This window comes from Mus pahari, chromosome 4 (assembly GCF_900095145.1).
Source record: "Mus pahari chromosome 4, PAHARI_EIJ_v1.1, whole genome shotgun sequence".
Lineage (NCBI taxonomy): Eukaryota > Metazoa > Chordata > Mammalia > Rodentia > Muridae > Mus > Mus pahari.
Window position 1 is genome coordinate 130,295,462 of NC_034593.1, and position 19,215 is coordinate 130,314,676.

The following is a 19,215-nucleotide window of genomic DNA, read 5'->3' on the forward strand; positions in this document are numbered from 1 at the left end:
AAAAAAAAAAAAAAAAAAAAAAAAGAATAGAAATGACTAAGATCTTCCAGAGATCTCGTGTAGCATTGTGTGTATATAACCACTGTATGTTGTGTGGAAACTTAGCAAAATGAAATCGAAAGACCAACTGTGCTTGCGCCCATAGTTTTAAATGGAACTGGAAGGCATGTGTGAGAGATTGATAATCAGATAACTAATAAATACACAACTTTTGTACCATTTGTGTGCTCTCTAAAATAAATATGGTAGATTTCAGAATAGTAATATTGAGCCTCATCCTGTGCCTTGTTAAAAAAAAGATTTGCTAATACTTACATATGGTATCATGATCTGGATTATCTAGTTCAAATGGTTATTGTTCAAAAATGTTACTTCCTAAAATTTTGTTTTTAGATCTGAGGATATAGTTACTTGCTTGCCTAGCCCCATACCCACTCCTATCTCACTGCCCTAGCATCCTCCTAAGTTGGGGCATCTAGTCTCCACAGGACCAAGGGCCTCCCCTCCCATTGATGTCAGACAAGGCCATTCTCTGCTACACATCCAGCTGGAGCCATGAGTCCTTCCATGTGAACTCTTTGGTTGGCGGTTTAGGCAGTCCCTGGGAGCTCTGGTGGGTATGGTTGTTTGATATTGTTCTTCCTATGGGGTTCAAACCCCTTCAGCTCCTTCAGTCCTTCCCTTAAATCCTCCATTGGAGTTCTCAGTCTGATAGTTGGCTGTGAGCATCTGTATGTGTATTGGTCAGGCACTAATGGAGTCTCAGGAGACAGCCTTACCAGGCTCATGTCAGCAAGTACTTCTTGGCATCAGCATAGTGTCTGGGTTTGGTGTCTGCAGATTGAATGAATCCCCAGGTAGGACAGTCTCTGGATGCTTCAGTCTCAGCTTCACTTTTTGTCCCTGCATTTCCTTTAGACCGGAACAATTCTGTGTTCAATATTTTTGAGATGGGTGGGTGGCCCCATGCTTCAACTGAGGGCTGTGCCTAACCTCTAGATATGATCTCTACAGATTCTCTCTCTTTGTTGGGTATTTCAGCTGATGTCATCCCAGGTAGATCCTGGGAGCTTTCCTGGCATCTGAAACTGTCTAGTGGCTACCCCCAGTTCCTCTACTGCTACACATCCATTCAATTTCCTGACCCTTTTAAAAAAATATGGAACGCTTCACAAATTTGTGTGTCATCCTTGGGCAGGGGCCATGCTAATTTTCTCTATCATTTCAATTTTAGTTTATGTGCTGCCGAATGGAGTACTTTTTTATTTTTTGAGAGACAGTGTTGAAAGTAGAGTCAAACAAGACAACCACAGTACACTAGGATTGGCCAGGAAAGTCCTAAGAGCCACCCATATTGGGAGATTGGAGAAATCCCTTCCACTTTGGCATGAGGACCAGTTGCATAACTGTTTGGTTTGTCATGATCATCTATTTGACTTTCATTAGAACTGTAAAATACTTAGAAGTGCTGTGGTTTGGAATTAGCTGTTTTATCACTGGTTCGTGTGTGTTGTGGTGTGTATGTGTGTACATGTGCTTGTGAGCTTTCAGAGATCAGAGGATAAGCCCTCTATTGTTTTCCAACTTACGCCCTTAAGACAGGGTCTTTCAGTGAGCCTAGAGCTTGCTGCTATTCAGCTGGTCAGCAAGCCTCAGGAATCCCCATGTTTCTATCCACACTCCCCTGCACATGCTGATGTTTTAAAATGGCTGCTCACAATCTGTACTTAGGTCCTCATGTTTATGGAGCAAGGAAGGCCCTAGAGCATCTGAGCCATCTACTTAAAAGCCCTGGCTGGCCTGTCACTCAGCTCTGCCTGCCTTAGTCTCCTTAGTAGGTATAGAGGAGTATATCACCACACCTGATCCTTACTGGTGCTAAGATGTGTGGTCACTAGGCAGGCCAATAAGGCAGAGCTTCTTTCTGTTCATAAAATTGGTCAATCAAACCATTGTGTAGCAGTCTCTGCCGCCAACTACATTGTAATAGTGGGATTGTGTCGCTGTAGAACTTCAACAGTAGATGGCAGTACAGTATTTAGGGCATCCGTTTGTTCATAAAATTTGACCTTGTACATTGCTTGAATGTTGATTTATAATCAGCAAATTATTCTGTTTGCAGTCATATCTGTTAGAAGGTAGAGTTGAGGGAGTATAGCTGAGTGGTAGAGTGGATGCTTATCTTGTTTAACTAAACATTATTCAAACATCAATTCTTCTGGAAAAAGAATGAATGGCATGCCTTGTGAATTGGGATTTCACATTAGTATTGCTTAAAATAGCAGTTACACTTCCAGTCAGTGTCATGTCATGTTCACCACTAAAGTTAAATTCATCTTTTTAAAAGCAATGTAAGACAAGTAGATTTGAAAAAGAAATGACTCATTTTGACCTTTTCTTCTAAAAATTCAGTTGTCAAAGGTAGGTGCTAGAGTGATGTGAACTAAGGAGAATGATTTCAACGGTTATTCTCAATTGCTTCGCAAAAATACACAGATGACATTTATATCTTTAGAATGTGTGGGCGCGCACGCGTGCACACGTGTGTGTGTGTGTGTTTGTGTGTGTGTGTGTGAGATCTTCATTTATGTGAAGTGCTCTTTAAATGACACTCTTTGTCATGGATTCTTCTCTGCAGTGCAGGGACACATGCTGGGGAGGACTTCTTCTGTGGACCTTGAGTAAAGCCAGTGTCTTAGTCAGGGTTTCTATTCCTGCACAAACATCATGACCAAGAAGCAGTTGGGGAGGAAAGCGTTTATTCGACTTATATCTCCATACTGCTGTTCATCACCAAAGGATGTCAGGACTGGAACTCAAGCAGGTCAGGAAGCAGGAGCTAATGCAAAGGCCTTGGAGGGATGTTCTTTACTGGCTTGCTTCCACTGGTTTGCTCAGCCTGCTCTCTTATAGAACCCAAGACTACCAGCCCAGAGATGGCACCACCCACAAGGGGACCTCCCCCCTTGATCACTAATTGAGAAAATCCCCCACAGCTGGATCTCATGTAGGCATTTCCTCAACTGAAGCTCCTTTCTCTGTGATAACTCCAGCTGTGTCAAGTTGACACAAAACTAGCCAGTACAGCGAGTAAGGTCTTTCTAGGGTTGGAGATGGCCGCACTAATAGTTATGTCCACTTCAGTGCTACTGTTGACGGCTATCTGGTCTAAGTTTACAAAAATAAACATGCAGTTTAAGAGGGGTAAAGTTAGCATGTCTCTGTTTCTAGGATACTGAGGGTGTATTTGTGCTTACTATCTGGTAGGCTTTTTGCTCTCAAAGGCTGATCACACACCAGTTTCCTCTTAGTCAGAGACCGCAGTATCTAAACATTAGAGCTGTTTTATATCAACTCTCTCCTTGAAAACACTGGTTTTGTTTTGTTTTGTTTTATTTTATGATTTTACTTATTTTATGTATATGATGGGTACACTGTAACTGTCTTCAGACACACCAGAAGAGGGCATGGGATCACACCAGAAGAGGGCATGGGATCCCATTACATACAGATGGTTGTGAGCCACCATGTGGTTGCTGGGAATTGAACTCAGGACCTTTGGAAGAGCAGTCTGTGCTCTTAACCACAGAGCCATCTCTCCACAGGCCCTTGAAAACATTCTGGATTACAGTTTTCTCCCATGGACACTATTTTAATACTGCCTCATTGGGTTTTTAAGTCACAATCCCTTATATATTCAGATTTTTTTTTCTGAATAGTCCTGCCTATCATTTACTCATGTGCATGATTTTTGGACTAGTTATGGTTTCATGATGTGCTCTTTGCATTGCCTTGGAAATGTGATACTTATGAATGCTGCTGGGAGCAGTTTTGTCTAAAAGGGAATGTTTCTTAGTATAAGGCACAGATTCTTGACTGAGTCACTTAAATAAGTCTTATGTATTTGGGAAATGTACCTAATAGCCCATTGTTGGGCTTTCCTGTTTATCTTATATACTAGGCCACTTTATCATTTAGTTTTAAAGTCTACTTTGTCTATTTAAAAGTAGTATAAAGCAATCAGTAAAAAGTATTTTTATGCCAAAAGGAATATGTTATAAATGAAGGATTTTGGCTTGCTGGTGCTTTATCTCCACTACTGAGGTAGAATCACAGTAAGTATGTGGGCACACCTGCAAGCGTCCTCACCTGCACGTCTCTTGATACATTTCTTTCTGTCCCTTGACCATAAGTGTTAGCTGGGCCTGGTGGCATAGGTCTATAATCCCAGCTACTGGGGAGGCTGAGGCAGGGTTAATGTTAAATACCTGCCATCTATGGCTAGCATGAGTATCAGGCTGACTTGCACAATTTAGTGAGACCCTGGCAAAAAGTAAAAACAGACAGGGGACTGACACTATAGTTCAGAGAACACTTGACCAGCTAGCTTTAGGCCCTGGTTGCTTGAAAAAAAATAAAATTATATGTGCATACTTTACATGCAACTACATATCCATAAATGACATTTGACCGTTTCAGACTTGGCACTTTGGGGCGCAGGCCTCATTTCTGTGCATGTTTTGGTTTTGCTGACCTTCCTTGGAGCCATGCTCAGGCTGGCATGCTAAAATAAAATGCCTTGTCACTGTCACTGGGGTTTTTGCCCTGCCTTCTCTGCTTGTTCTCAGTGCATATGGACATGCATGACAGGTGAGGACACTGCCTCTAGTGTTGGTCTTTCTCATTCAGACATGATTGTCCAGGCAATACACTGGTTACTCTCATGTTCTCTGAAGTTCAAAGAAATCGAATTTATAGAAACCTTCATTAACACATCATTATATATTTGCCTACTTTCTGCACTGAAATGATCTTTTCCCTCCATTGTCCTTGTCACTGACTAGGTGCTGCAGAGCCTGGGAACTTTGCAGTCTAAGGGCAGAACACCTCTCTAACACCTCTGGAAATGGAGGAATCATCTGCTGCTTTCTTAGTTTTCATAGCAATATGTAGACAGCACTGAGGACTTCTACCTACAAGGAGCTTGACTTATCCTTTACAGACTTTAAAATGTGAAGCTACTGGGGCATCTAAAGCTGAAGAAATAAGTATAAAAATAAAATAATTGGGGCCATCAGGATGGCTCAACAGATAAGAGTAGTTCCCACCAAGCCTGACGAACTAAGTCACCCACCCCCCCAAACCCACATGGTAGGAGGAGAGAACTGTCCTCTAACCTCTCTGCTTGTATGATACATGCACCCTCACACACATTCAGAATAAGGAAATGTAGTCAAGAATTAAGATTTTTATTTTAAATTATTAGTATATGTCTGTAGCAGATGTGTGCACAGGAGTCAACACATTCCTGTGGAGAGAGTGGAGCCTGTAGAGCTAGTTATAGGTGTGGGTGCTGAGAATCAAATTTAGGTCCTCTGGTGAAAAGACATGTGCTCTTAAATGCTGAACCATGTCTAAGGTTCACAGTCTAAGGGCAGAAGAATATCTCTCTTATCACCCTTGGAAATGGAAATCATCTCTCCATCTAAATTTTACTAATTAAAATTTCCAAAGCTAAGCAGCAGCTAGGTCTCATACTTGTAACCGTTGTATTTGTTGACTGTCCATATGGAAACTTTGGTAGTGATTGGCAGAGATGAACGTGGTGAGTTTTCAACTGTCCTGTGGCAGAATTCATTGAAAGAGTTCAGTGGAATAAGTTGGAATCTGATACACATTTCAAGCTGTGTGATCTTTGGCCAATAAACCTCGTTTATGAAGTACCAGTGAAAGTGGTACCTGTGCTTATATAGCTCTGGGGATTAAATGATATCTTTTACTATGGGCACACTGCTCAGCATGTGTTTCATTGTTCAATGCTATCTCTGTTTGCTTCAAAGATGTTTCCAGACATTGAGCTCTTCCCACTAAAGCAGAGCCAGTGAGCCCTATTTATGTCATGTGTTTTGATATCACATACCTAGCCACAGCCTCTGCTCGAAAAGTTGCCTGTCTGCCTTTTTGAATTCTGCCTTTAAAAAATTTTATTCTCTCTCTTTCCTTGTTTCTCTTTTTCTCTGTCTTGTCTGTCTATTTTTTTTTTTTTTTTTTGAGACAAAACCTGGAATTCACAGGCATCCAGATAACTGTCTGTCTCCTCCACCTGAGTGCTGGGATAAAAGGCTTGCATCACCACACCTGGCTTCATTATTATTATTTGTTGTATCATATAAGGATACTTTTATTATTTGCTTTGATCTATGAGGCAAGGTCTTCCTATGTATATGTTGTCAGTGTAACCTTGATTTCTCTATTATGCATCAGCCTCCCAAATGCTAGGATTAAAGGCATAGACTACCACACTAGCTTTTTCTTTTTGCTAATTTTTAACTAATTTTTTCTTGTAAGATTCGGGACATGAATAATGAAAGCATATTGTTTACATAGCTAATTACTGGACTGGCATAGTTGGGAAATGCTTCAGAGCAGACATGTAAGACATGATATCTAAGCTGACTCCCAAGTGGCCATATTAGGATGCTAACCATTAGCCAGCCTGGGGAGCTGAGTCCTATGCCTGGCTGGTTGAATAACTGTGTGCTTACTTTCTTAGGGGACCGAGTTATTGATGTGGGATCTGAATGGAGAACTTTCAGCAATGACAAAGCAACAAAAGACCCATCTAGAGTTGGAGACTCTCAGAATCCTCTTCTGAGTGATGGAGATTTGTCCACCATGATTGGCAAGGTAATAATTCCACTTAGCAGGAAATGTCAAGGGGAGACTAGCTAAAGATCTCGAAAGGAGTTTTGCAAAAGTGTCACTAAGTGTCACACAGAGAAGACCCTTGACTTGGGAATAAGATTTACCAGTGTTAGTATTGTGAAAGTCTGCCAACTTTTTTTTCCATCATGAAGGGAAGAAAAAATTACAGTCTTGTAATCAAAATTAGAAACTTGGGCTGGGATTAATTAAGAGCATTTGGCTGCTCTTCTGGAAGACTTGGGTGAAATTCCCGACTCACAAACTATAACTGCAATCCTAGGGGATTCCTCTGATTTCCCTTGGCATCAGTCATGCACTGGTACACAGACACACAGACACACACACACACACAGGCAGACACCTATTACATATTATTACAAACAATGTTACCATCTTTGTACCAGTTGTGTAAGACTTTTCCTGAGGAGATCCAACATGAACATCTGTTTACCCCAGATGGGGAACCAGTGATGGACCCAAGTAATGATTCTACCAAAGGCCATACCCCACCATAGTCACAAACTTCAATCCTAGAGCTTTCTTTTTTTTTTTTTTTTTGGTTTTTCGAGACAGGGTTTCTCTGTATAGCTCTGGCTGTCCTGGTACTCACTTGGTAGACCAGGCTGGCCTTGAACTCAGAAATCCACCTGCCTCTGCCTCCCGAGTGCCGGGATTAAAGGCCTGCGCCACCAGACCCGGCTAATCCTAGAGCTTTCTTTAGGCAACAGGTCAACCTGGAGAATCTCTCCAGGCTAGGTAGCCAGTTAAGGGCTATATAGTGAAAACCCGTCTCAAAGAAACAAAGCAAGATTTTATAGTAGTAAAGCTCTAACATGGCATATAGTTCCATCTTCTGTATTCCTGAACAATTACTAAGATTTAAGTATTTGTGAAACCAACTTCTTTAAAGCATGTTCTAATGGAAGTTTCTGTTTGAGTCGCAGGCTCCACTGGACAGACTCCCAGGGCATATGGAGTCAGAGTGTGTACATTACATTTTCAGACACTGTTCAAATTTTCCAAAAATGTTGACCAAAGTTAAATATTTGTTCTATAGGGTACAGGAGCTGCAAGTTTTGATGAGTTTGGCAATTCTAAGTATCAGAACCGGAGAACAATGAGTAGTTCTGATAGAGCAATGATGAACGCATTCAAGGAAATCACGACCATGGCAGACAGAATCAACCTCCCTCGCAATATAGTTGTAAGTTCTTGTCCACCTCCTTTAAGCCATTCTAACATTTACTTTGCATAATTTAATGAACACATAAAATTTTGATACTGTAAGTAATTAAGTGGCCTAGACTTAATTAAACTTAGTTTCTCTGCTTTGAAGGATCGAACAAATAATTTATTCAAGCAAGTGTATGAGCAGAAGAGCCTGAAGGGAAGAGCCAATGATGCGATAGCTTCTGCTTGTCTGTACATCGCCTGTAGACAAGAAGGCGTTCCCAGGACATTTAAAGGTAGGCTTCATTTGTACCAAGTAGAGCTCAGACAGGCAGCTTCGATGCTTAATGACACTGCACAGTGATTCATGTACACGCCGTTTGCCAGTGGCTCTGTATGCTCTTTGACAGAGAAATGTACAAGACGGTCTTCTTTGCCATGTTCTTTCCAAGCTGCTTTTGCAGGTAGCATTTTAATTCCTGTAAGTCAACAGTATAGATGACTGGTTTTTTGTTTTTGTTTTAATTATTTATTTTATGTATATGAGTGCATTGCAGCTGTCTTGAGAGGCACCAGAGGGAGGGCATCAGGTCCTATTACAGATGGTTGTGAGCCACCATGTAATTGCTGGTAGTTGAACTCAGGACCTCTGGAAGAACAGACAGTGCTCTTAACTGCTGAGCCATCTCTCTAGCCCCACAGCTGACTGCTTTATGGGCTTGAAGGCCTGACATCATATGCTGCAGAGGCTTTTGAAGTTACATACATAGCTTGTGATGAAAACCATGGCCAACATAGGTTTCACATTTGAGGGGTCAGGTCTTGGGTCAATGGGATTAGGTTGTTGTTTTATTTTTGTTTTTTGAGGCTTATTGTTTGCAGTTTTATGCAAACTAAGGACTTCTAAGTCAAGTGCTGGCTTTTGTCAAGCTTGCGTTTACTCTGGGGCACAGAACAAACTCCTTCAGTGTTGTGATACATACACTGTCCTTTCTTCACTGACCAGGTCCAGGCTGGGACTATATTCACCATAGTCAATGAGCATCTTTCATTAGCTTTCCTAAGCCACAGTGAGAGGGATGGCCGTCACACGTGTGCTCTGCTGTAACAGCTCAAACAGGGATAAGAGTTTAGCTTAAATGGTGACAGCATGCAGACGGTTGCAGGTCATACATGTGTACTTGCATTCTTCAGCTTGAGTGTTTTCTTCTCCTTAGAACATTCCTTACCGGGCTATCAGAGAAGTTGATTCCTTGGAGAAACTTATTTGTATAAACTGAACTAGATAAGTTTGTGTTTTGAAAGAGTACAGTTCAAAGTGTGGTGAAAATATAAACCAAGAAATTTTGAATAAATAAGCTCCATAGGAAGTACTGCTGAGAGGATTTAGGGCCTCATCTTTAAGCCTTGATTGAATTTTTTTTTTTACAACCAGAATATTTTTAATAATTTATTAATAAGAAATAATATTTATTATTTAATAATTTTATAATAAAAATAAATTATAAAATGAATTGTCTTACAAATTCTTTAAAAATATTTTCTCTTTTAGAAATATGTGCTGTGTCTCGAATCTCTAAGAAAGAAATTGGCCGCTGTTTTAAACTGATTTTGAAAGCTCTGGAAACCAGCGTGGATCTTATCACAACTGGGGACTTCATGTCCAGGTTCTGCTCCAACCTTTGCCTCCCCAAGCAAGTGCAGATGGCAGCTACACACATAGCCCGCAAGGCTGTGGAGCTGGACTTGGTTCCTGGCAGGAGCCCGATCTCTGTGGCAGCAGCAGCTATTTACATGGCTTCCCAGGCTTCAGCTGAGAAGCGAACACAGAAAGGTAGGATCTTCATCAGGACGTCAGCCACTGACATCAGCAAGGCTGGGTGTGTAGTGGCTTTACTCATAATCTCCCATGAAAAGGATTAACTATTCAGATCCTTGAAGAAGCATTAACCCATAAGGAGAAAGGATTGGACATGGTCCTGTTCACCAAGAGATTATTTGCCTAGTGCTTGAGAGCTTGGTTTTTATTCCCAGCACCTCAAAACAAAACAATACCTGAAGAAAATACAGTAGTTTGCTTATAGTGATTATTTAGAGGCATATAGCCTTGTGTACAAGGCTCCTTTTCAAAATTAAATTATTTAATTTGTGTCTTTTGTGAAGGGGTTTATTTACTGGAACATGCACAGCTTATCAGTGGTTACTCTCCCTGGGTGATGCAGATATAGGCCAGATTATACCAGATTAAAGTAGCTAAAGGCAAGTTTATTAGGAAGCAGCTCTCACGTGGGTTCATCCATCTCACAGGTGGAGGTCAGTGAAATTACACTTCCAGGCTAAAGCAAGGGGAGGTTATGTTTAGACGGAGTGATGACATCTCAGCTAGGAGCTGGGATTGTGGTCATACATCGTCAAAAACCGAGTCCCTGGGTGGGCACTCCTAAGTGGAAATCAATGAGTTTTTTCCGTGTGGAAGTGTTTGGGGAAGGAGGAAGGATAGGTTTTCCTAGCTTGAGCAGGGCTCCCTACCTAACAGTTACATCACCCCTTTCCCAGCCACTATTAATTGTCAGTCATCTGTCAGGCAGGGATGGGGACTCATAGCCCTTCCCCACTTGTGTGGTTGGTTTTTGTTTGTTTTGAGGCAAGGCCTCAACTATCCCAAGTTGGCCTCAAACTTGCCATGTAGCTGAGGATTTTATGCTGTGCTTGGGATAAACACAGGCTTTTTGTACATGGTTGGTATGTTGTCTTGGCCCTGAAACAGAGGGCCTGAAAAAAGTGTCTGTCACAGGGACGAGCCTTGGGTTGCTTCACATATAGCTGTTGCTTTAACAGCAAAAATCCCAGCTGTTCAATTTTACCAAGAGACTCAGGAGCCAGATGCTGTGGTGACAGCCTGCTAGTTCAGGGAGGTAGAGAAAGCACCCAGCTGACCTTCCTACTTTACTGATGTCCCAGAAGGAAAAGGCTCCTTCTCCACACACACTTGTCTTAAATACCCTCCTCTCAATGATCCTCCTTTCCATTTATTCCTGTCCACTCCCTGCTAGTTGCTTACTTGCAGGATTGACTTTATTTAGGTAGCCCTGAGTCACACCACAGGTACTTGTTTACAGTAAACAGAAAGCTCTAGGGTCAAAGGCTGAGTCATAGAACAGGTTCACAATCTCTGAGTTCACAGTGGAATCAAATATGCAACATATGTCTTTTAGTATTTCTAATAGACCTTTAAAGAGGCCAATCACTGTTACTGTTTATATTGACTTTGACTCCTGCTTATACCGGTTATATTGTATTTCTCTTATCAGTTTTAAAAAGTGAAATTGGAGGGTTGTTTTTCTTCTTGGTATTGGAAAGAGGTGGAGCAGATCAATTGAATGTCTTGTTTTTTGTCTGTTAGAAATCGGGGATATTGCTGGTGTTGCTGATGTTACAATCCGACAGTCCTACAGACTGATCTACCCTCGGGCTCCAGATCTCTTCCCTTCCGACTTCAAGTTTGACACCCCAGTGGACAAATTACCCCAGCTATAAGCTGAGGCAACTAAGTGTCACACTCTTAATGTACATGGAATATGGAACTTTGTACATAGCCACACAGTGCTGGTTGAGCCTTTAATGAGGAAAAAGGAGATGGTACCCATTCCAGAGCTAAATATTATTGCTTAGTCTTCTGTATGTATATACTAGTACAACATATTTAATGACTTAAATTTCTTACTGAATCTTTCTTTTTTAGTGATCTAGGAAACGGTATTTTGGAAAATATTGAAATATGTAATTCTCAAATAAAAATTTAAAACCAAAGTTTTTGTTATAGTATTAATGAAATTTATAATTATAAATCCTGTACATCATTATAGGTAATAGCCAAGAGAGCCTTGCTTCTCATTTTTATCTAAGCTTGAGAACCATCGTTAACGTCTCCTACACACACAGTGTGAGAAAGAGCATTGAGAGGACACAGAAGAAGCTGTGGGAAGTTATTAGCATCATTTTGTGAACTAGTGAAAGCTGTTTTCACTAAGCTCAGTTAGAAGGGATGGTCATAAGTTTGGAATGTTCATAAGTCAATTTATAGAACCAGCTTGTCTCTGGTTCTTAAGTTATTGGGATTTGTATGACGATTAATGGGCCCTTGGAGTATTTAGAAATTATTTAGTAACATCATTGATAATATTCAAAGTATTTTATGTCAGTGTAAAAAGGTCTCTTATGTAGGCACTAGAAGAGAAAACTAATGAAATTTTGCTGTTTAAGTTGGAATAGGTAACTTGCCTCTTAGAAATTACTAAGATAGACTGGAGGTAACAGTACACAGACACTAGGTCTTTGAGGCAGGTTCAGATCTTGGTCCATAGAAGACTTCTCCTTCTACTGTCAGTCTGCTGTTCATAGAAGGACCATGGGCATGGGGCCATAAAGACTAATATTTCTTCCTTAGGTGAAACATGGGGTGCTTACATGGTATTGCACAAACCTAGGTTAAATATGGAGAGACAGATGCTGGAAGTCTACAGTCCAAGTGTAGGACTGCACACTTGGTGATGCAGTTTATTACACTCTAGGTAACTCGAGCCCATCTCCTACCCCAGAGTAACACCCGTGTGTAGTTTCTTACATCACACAGCTAGCTCCCTTATGTTCCCTGGGCTTTAGTGAGGATCACATAGGTCCCAATTGAGAGACAACTGCAACCTGCAACTACACCAGGTTTTAGAAGTGTGGCTTTGGCAATGATTATGATCAATCCTCAGGAGAGCTGGAAAATTGAACCTCCAGAAGTTGCCCACAATTTTGTTTCCTTTGGCTGTTTTGCTATATTGGTTTTCTCAAGACCGGGGGAGCAGCTCCATGCTGTAGTAAATGCATAGCACGTAACCCTAGTTTCCACCCTACCTACCAGCTAATCAGTTGTAGTAATAGGACATTCTAGGCCTTTTCCAGGTGTGGAATGTTAATTAGAGAAGTGTAGTTAAAAATCAGGAATATAGGGTTTGGGGGCTTTCTGAGGTTGAAGTAAAACAAAATTCTTTTTCTTTTTTAAAGATTTATTTATTTATGATATGTAATTACACTGTAGCTGACTTCAGACACTCCAGAAGAGGGCATCAGATCTTGTTACAGATGGTTGTGAGCCACCATATGGTTGCTGGGATTTGAACTCGGGACCTTTGGAAGAGCAGTCGGTGCTCTTACCCGCTGAGCCATCTCACTAGCCCCGTAAAACAATTCTATCTGTGGTTGAGGTCTGGATACCAAATTAAGAAGGAAAAGTCCATTCTGAGGGTAAGGGCAGGCCTGAGTTTGATCCCAGAACTACTCAAGCTTGAGAATGTGCACAGGCCTATACTTATTCAGTGTGACAAGATCAAAACTATTACTGCAGGCTCCAGAAAGGGTTTGAAAAATTTCTGTGTGTACTCTTAAGATGAATTAAAACCTGAATTCAGCCTGGTTAGTTACATTTTAGCAAGTTGTTAATTAGCGAACTTAGCATGGAACACTTTCTGCATAGGTAAAGCAAATCTATTCTATATATGCCAGCATTTTAAAGTTTTACCTAATGTGAACACATCGCACTTGCCTTAAAGCACTGGATGTTACCTTCATTGCTCGTTTGTTATTACTGAGTTCAAGTAGTTGGCTGTCAGTTTTGTATACTTTCAGTATGGGTGTTTTCAGGAATCTTCTACTCAGTTTATAGCCAATTCAGTCTTTATTGCAGTTGGCTGAGATGACACTCAGGTATTTAGGGGCCCAGGTGCATGTCCAGAGCATAAGGGTTTTGAAGGCAGAAACCATGTCCTGGTATCCCACTTGGCCACTGAGTAAGACGTGGCTTCGAGTAAGCAAGCAATTATACAGAAGCTAAGAAAAGGTTAGCTGGAGGAGGTTCTAGACAAGCAGGCAATTTGAAAAAGGCTAAGTCAGCTGAGGCATCTTGACCAAGAGTTCCTACTAGAGTTGGGTAATTTTCCATGGGCTTCTCCATCAAGGAGGTCAAATTTTAGTTAAACCTGAAATGGTCTCAGCCAGAATATAAGATGGAAGAACCTCTCCCCTGTCCTGCCCTGTCATACTGGCCCTCTCTCCACATTTAATGCCAGAGAAGCCTCTAGAAATTAAAAGATCTGCCCAAATTCTAGTAGCTGAAATAGGACTGAGGTCTCTTGATAGAAACAGTGTGCTCTTTCCATGCAGCCAGACCACAAGGGATAATTTCACAAGAAGTTTGCCTCAGTACTGAGGTCAGTCAGATCTTTTAAGTAGAACTCTGTAAAGAGAATATTTAAAAGCAAACCTTGCATACAAGTTCTTAGAAACAGTGATTTCTAGCCAGGTGATGATGGTGCACGCCTTTAAGCCCAGCACTCAAAATGCAGAGGCATCTGGCTACATAGAAGTTCCGTCTTCAAAGCAAAACAGCTGTACACTCTTGGGGATTGGAGAAAAGGAGTAAAACCCTTGTCATTACAAATGTGACAGTATTGCTCTACAGAACACACATGCAAGTTGGGGGGATGTAAGAGGCCACCCTGAATCCCTAAGAGGTGGCTAGACAGGCAAGCAGAAACAGAAGAACTCTGGGTTCAGCTAGGAGACCGTGCCTTAGTATATAAGGTGGAGAGTGGCAAGAATCACCTGAGGTCAACCTTGATCCTCCACATGCATGTCCACACACATGGGAGCACACTACATACATGCAAAAAAAAATGTTAACTTTTTATCAGCTGGGTGACAAGGAGTTAATAGCTAGAAATTTCCCTTTAGTTATTCTTGCAACTAAAAACTCCTGCATCTCAATGCCTCTTGATAGTATGCCTTTGTATTCACAGCAGTAAATATCCATTCTCCATGGCTGTCTTTGGGGCCTGTGATAATTTTCTATCACAGGTGTGAGATTTACTTTAATTATCATAATGAACTACTAAAGGGGTCAGCCTTGTACCCATCTGGTCCTAATCCAGGCAAAAGGCTTCTATGCCCCAGGATAATATCAATTGTCAGTGGCCCTGACTTTTCCTGATGCTGGATTTTAATCTCATTTACCATTTGTGGAGCTGCTGAAAGACTGCCTGACCCCCCCTCAAGACATCCTTATGCTCTCCCCACCCCAGATCCCTACACGTATGCCTCAGGATATCAGGACTAAGTGGCATCACAATAAGGACATTATCAGTTGATCTCCAGGTCAGAGAGACCCCTGTGTCTTTCACATAATTCCCTCAGTTCCCATTCAGGGTCTGTGGTAGGGGAGGAGTGGCCTTTAAAGGAAGTTTCTAGAGGCTTTTGACAGATTTTAAGATATATCTGTTTTCCCTCACATACCAATTCACTTTGACTCCCTGTATGTGTGTCTGTTTCCCTACATACCAAGTAAAATACCTAAATAGAAATTGTTTAGGAAAAAAATTTCAACCCTGTCTACCTAGAGGCAGTGTCTAGAATATAGGAAGTAGGATGGAATGTAGGTTCAAAACTGAGCCACACTTCAGATGCAAGTTTGCTACCCAGATGGCAGCTGTCTGAAAATTGAAGCTCTCACTTTAATTTCATTAATTTGTTATAGCAGAGCCCTGGGAAGCATGTTCATTTTTTTCTTTTTAATAACAAAAGGGCAGAGGTGAACAGTCTGGTGGTCAAGGCTTGTGGAAGGTCAGAACTGCAGACCCTCTTTGTGCACTTTCTTCCAGGAACTTTGGGTGTCAGCTATCACATTTTTAATTGCTCTTTGAGTTGTCAGTGTGACTCAGGTTTTCTGAACAGGTTCTCTTTATGGAGCCTGGAACTTGAAACTCTTTTACCTCAGCCTTCTATGTGGTGAGATGATAGAACTGAGTCAGCAGGCTTTTAGGTTTTATGGCAGCATTCTTATGTCAGCTAATTGATGATTACACTGGTATCCCTATCCCTCAGCACTTCTCCTTTGCAGGTGTCAGGGGCTATCAGGCCTTAGGTTGGCGTTCTACTATCTAATCATATGGCTGGTTGCCCATGGCAAGCAACATCTCAGAAGTCACTCAGGAAATTACACATAACTTAGGAGCTGCCACAAAAACATCCCAGTAGTTTTAGGGGCCATATGTAAGACAAGTGTGAGAACAGTGTCACAAAGGCCCACTGCAAAATAGCTTTTCTCCCGCAGAACAATTATGCCTTCCTTGGTCTGTAGCAGCCAGTAGCAGCCGGCTTCTCTCAGGCCTTATTGATGGGATGCTTAGGTTTAAAGCATTTTAGAAAGACTGCTGGTATGCATGCAAAATACTTCTGGTTAATGTGCTAAGCTTCATGTTCATGCCAAAACATATGGTTTTAAAACAACAAAGACGACAGCATTAAAGCCACTCAAACCAAAACCAGTCTAGTGCTCTTAGTGAACTCGGTTTGTTCCATACTCTGAAAAGTCTAGGGAGTAAAATTAATGGAGTTCTCAGGTGAACATATGCCAATTACGTTAAACCCCTCACTGAAGGTGCCAAGCCAGATTAGTTGGTCTGAGTCCTCAGAGTCCCCTTAACAGCCTCACTCAGTACATTTTTAGTTTCTTTTGACTTTATAGCTAAGAGATACTGGAAGACTCAACAATAGACTTCAAGCCTTCTAATATTTATTAACCCAGCAAGTAAAATCTCTACATCCAGCTTCTGTTTTATTTTTGCACACCCATCTACATTTCACTACACAATGGGGCTGGAGTTTTGGCCATGACACCAGCATTTTAGCTTTGACTTTGAGACTACTGTTTTCTGTGGATGCCAGATTGTGTCCTAGATATTCAATGATGCCTCTAAAAGATTTTGAAGGTCACCAAATACATGGTTAAGCTGTGAAGGCTTTGTCTATCGTTAGAGGATCTCAAGAATAACTCTGGAAATGGTCAGACCAAGTGGCTAGGCTAGGCACAGCACTGAAGACTAAAAATGCTAAAAGGCTGATAGATGAAAACCTGAGGGTGAAATGTTCACATACTCGTAGCAAGCTGAAACCTTTGAGGTTGTCATTGTGACAAAATACTTAGTAAAAGGTCATTTACATGAGTCAGTCATGGCAGGAAGCAGTTTGTAATCATGAAAATAAGAGGTCAAGGTAGCAGGTTCTATCATGGGGGTAGCCAGGAAACATGGAGGCTGATTGGGGAGAGGCAATAAATCTTAATACTGAGACAGTGACCCACTTCATCCCACAAGGTCCAATCTTCAGGATGACCTACAACTTCTCAAAGCAGCACCATCATATCAGCTGGTGACCCAAATACATGAACCCACAGGGCCGCACTGCCCAAGCTCACATTAGTGGTTCAGTAGCAGAATCAGAACCATTTTCTTGCTAATTTGCAGTATGATTGGGAAGTTTCAAGAGACCACATCCATGGAAGTTCATCATTGCCTATTGCATATCATTTACTCTTCCAGGTAACATGGTCTTGTAAAGATCCACAAAAATCTACTGGGATTCTGACTGGAGTTGTGCACAAAATCTATAGACTAATTTGAGAGAAACATCATACTATAAATGAGTATATACTTAGATTATCTTAACGTCTCCCAATAAAGGATTCTTCTTACAGGCTTTGCTGCTGTTCTAGCTGTTTCTAGGTTATTTCTTATCTTGATGTTATGCTGACACATGACATTTTGAATAAATCACTGTTACCAAGTTGTGGTCCTGAGAGTTTTCACTTGCCTAGCCTCTCCCTCAGCTTCTTCCAGGTCCTAAGTGTCTTGTTGGCCTTCAAGTCTATACATGGGCTGACCTGCCTGTCTCCAAGTCCCACTTACTAGGACTGCAAGTGTGCCCTAGATGAGGGGGACTGAGCATTCTAGACAAGTGCTTTAGCTGCTGAGCTACATGCCCAGACCTCTAGAGTTTGCCAAGTAGACAATCACATCCATCTGGAATAATGGCTATTTCGTTCTCTTCTTGAGTACTCAGATAAACAGTACAGTAATGATGACAGGTGTCCTAGCTTTAATCCCCAACTTAAAATATTTCCTCAAAGGATGTAGACCAGTGGCTCTCAACCTTCATAACACTGTGACCCTTTAATATAGTCCATGTTGTGGTGATCCCCAGCCATAACATTATTTTTGTTGTTATCTCATAAGTGTAATTTTGCTGTTATAAATTGCAATATAAATATCTGATATGAAGCCCCTGTAAAATAGCTGTTTGGCCCCCTAAAGGGGGTCTCGACCTACAGGCTGAGAACTGTTGATGTAGAGGATGATATAATTGGTTATATTTCCTTATGCTTTTAATAGACACTGTCAGTTTAAGAAACTACTTCCTTTGCTTAAATAAAAAAATCAGGAATGAGATCTCTATCATTTTTTATTTAATCTATTAATATGGGAGTAGCCTTATGGACTTCCTAGTAATAAACCACACTTGCAATCCTAGAATGAGCCCAGTTTGCTAATGCAGCAGTATCTATTTCAGATGCTGCGGACTCTGACTTGGTCATATTTGATCCAGTACATTTACTAGTAATAGGTAATAAAATAGGCATCCTCCCCTATTTTATTTAGGTTATGTCGATTTCATAGCACAAAGTAACTTTTTTCATTATTAAAACTCTGAGGTTCAAATCTCCCCCTAGACTGAATTTATTTATATTTAATGCCATGTCATATCAGTGTTTATTTTAGGAGGCTGAATGACACCATGTAGTGCTGGCTGGCCCAGACCCCAAGGTTGCCTCCTACCTGCAGCAGTCTTCACTCCCGTCCATCTGACTGATAATGCCTGAGTACTGAGCTATATGCATATACTCCCTCAACTGTACTTTTAGGTATACTAACTCTAATTGTGGGTGCTAAAGCCCTGGCACGTCTAGACTACAGCTCAAGACTGTCTCCATGTTTAGGAATAAAGGGCTGCCAAAGTCATCCTTACCTTTAATGAGACCAATAATGCTTGAGTGTTTCCAGTGTCTTAGGGATTCTACCCATTCAGGATCCTAATAGCATGACATCAGGCAGCGATTCTGACATTTAGACTTCCACCTTATCTAGGTACTTACCTCTAATTTTGTACATGCCCATATGAAATTGTTTTCTTCCCCTTTGGGTTTTCCTTCCCACTCACTTAGCTGCTCTGGGAAGATGGGCAGTACTTACACAATCTTGTCAGATTTGAAGGTAGAAGTTAATTTTCATCAGGTCAGCATATAATAACAATGTTCATTATGTCCCAAAGATACATTTCTAAAATATTATACTTTTTAAAATGTAATCACTACAAAATGGCTTGCATTCTGCTTTATTAATTTGCCAATTTTCTCAAATGTTAGATCCAATACTAAAATGTTACCCTTTAACACAGTGGTTCTCA

General features: G+C 41.1%; 1 protein-coding gene and 1 non-coding gene across 2 annotated transcripts in view; one reads left to right on the plus strand and one right to left on the minus strand.

Moving 5' to 3' along the window:
- Gtf2b (general transcription factor IIB) overlaps window positions 1-11,685 on the plus strand; it is an 18,497-nt gene extending 6,812 nt beyond the window's left edge. Inside the window, exons 3-7 of the mRNA XM_021196053.2 lie at window positions 6,554-6,687; window positions 7,763-7,909; window positions 8,042-8,171; window positions 9,428-9,709; window positions 11,279-11,685. Coding sequence (XP_021051712.1) covers window positions 6,554-6,687; window positions 7,763-7,909; window positions 8,042-8,171; window positions 9,428-9,709; window positions 11,279-11,412 — 827 coding nt within the window. The 3' untranslated portion in view covers window positions 11,413-11,685. The remainder of the gene's footprint in view (window positions 1-6,553; window positions 6,688-7,762; window positions 7,910-8,041; window positions 8,172-9,427; window positions 9,710-11,278) is intronic.
- On the minus strand, window positions 1,154-1,258 carry LOC115063993. Its single transcript, XR_003843833.1, has one exon. It is a non-coding gene; the product is annotated as a U6 spliceosomal RNA (small nuclear RNA).
- Window positions 11,686-19,215: the final 7,530 nt, after the last annotated feature.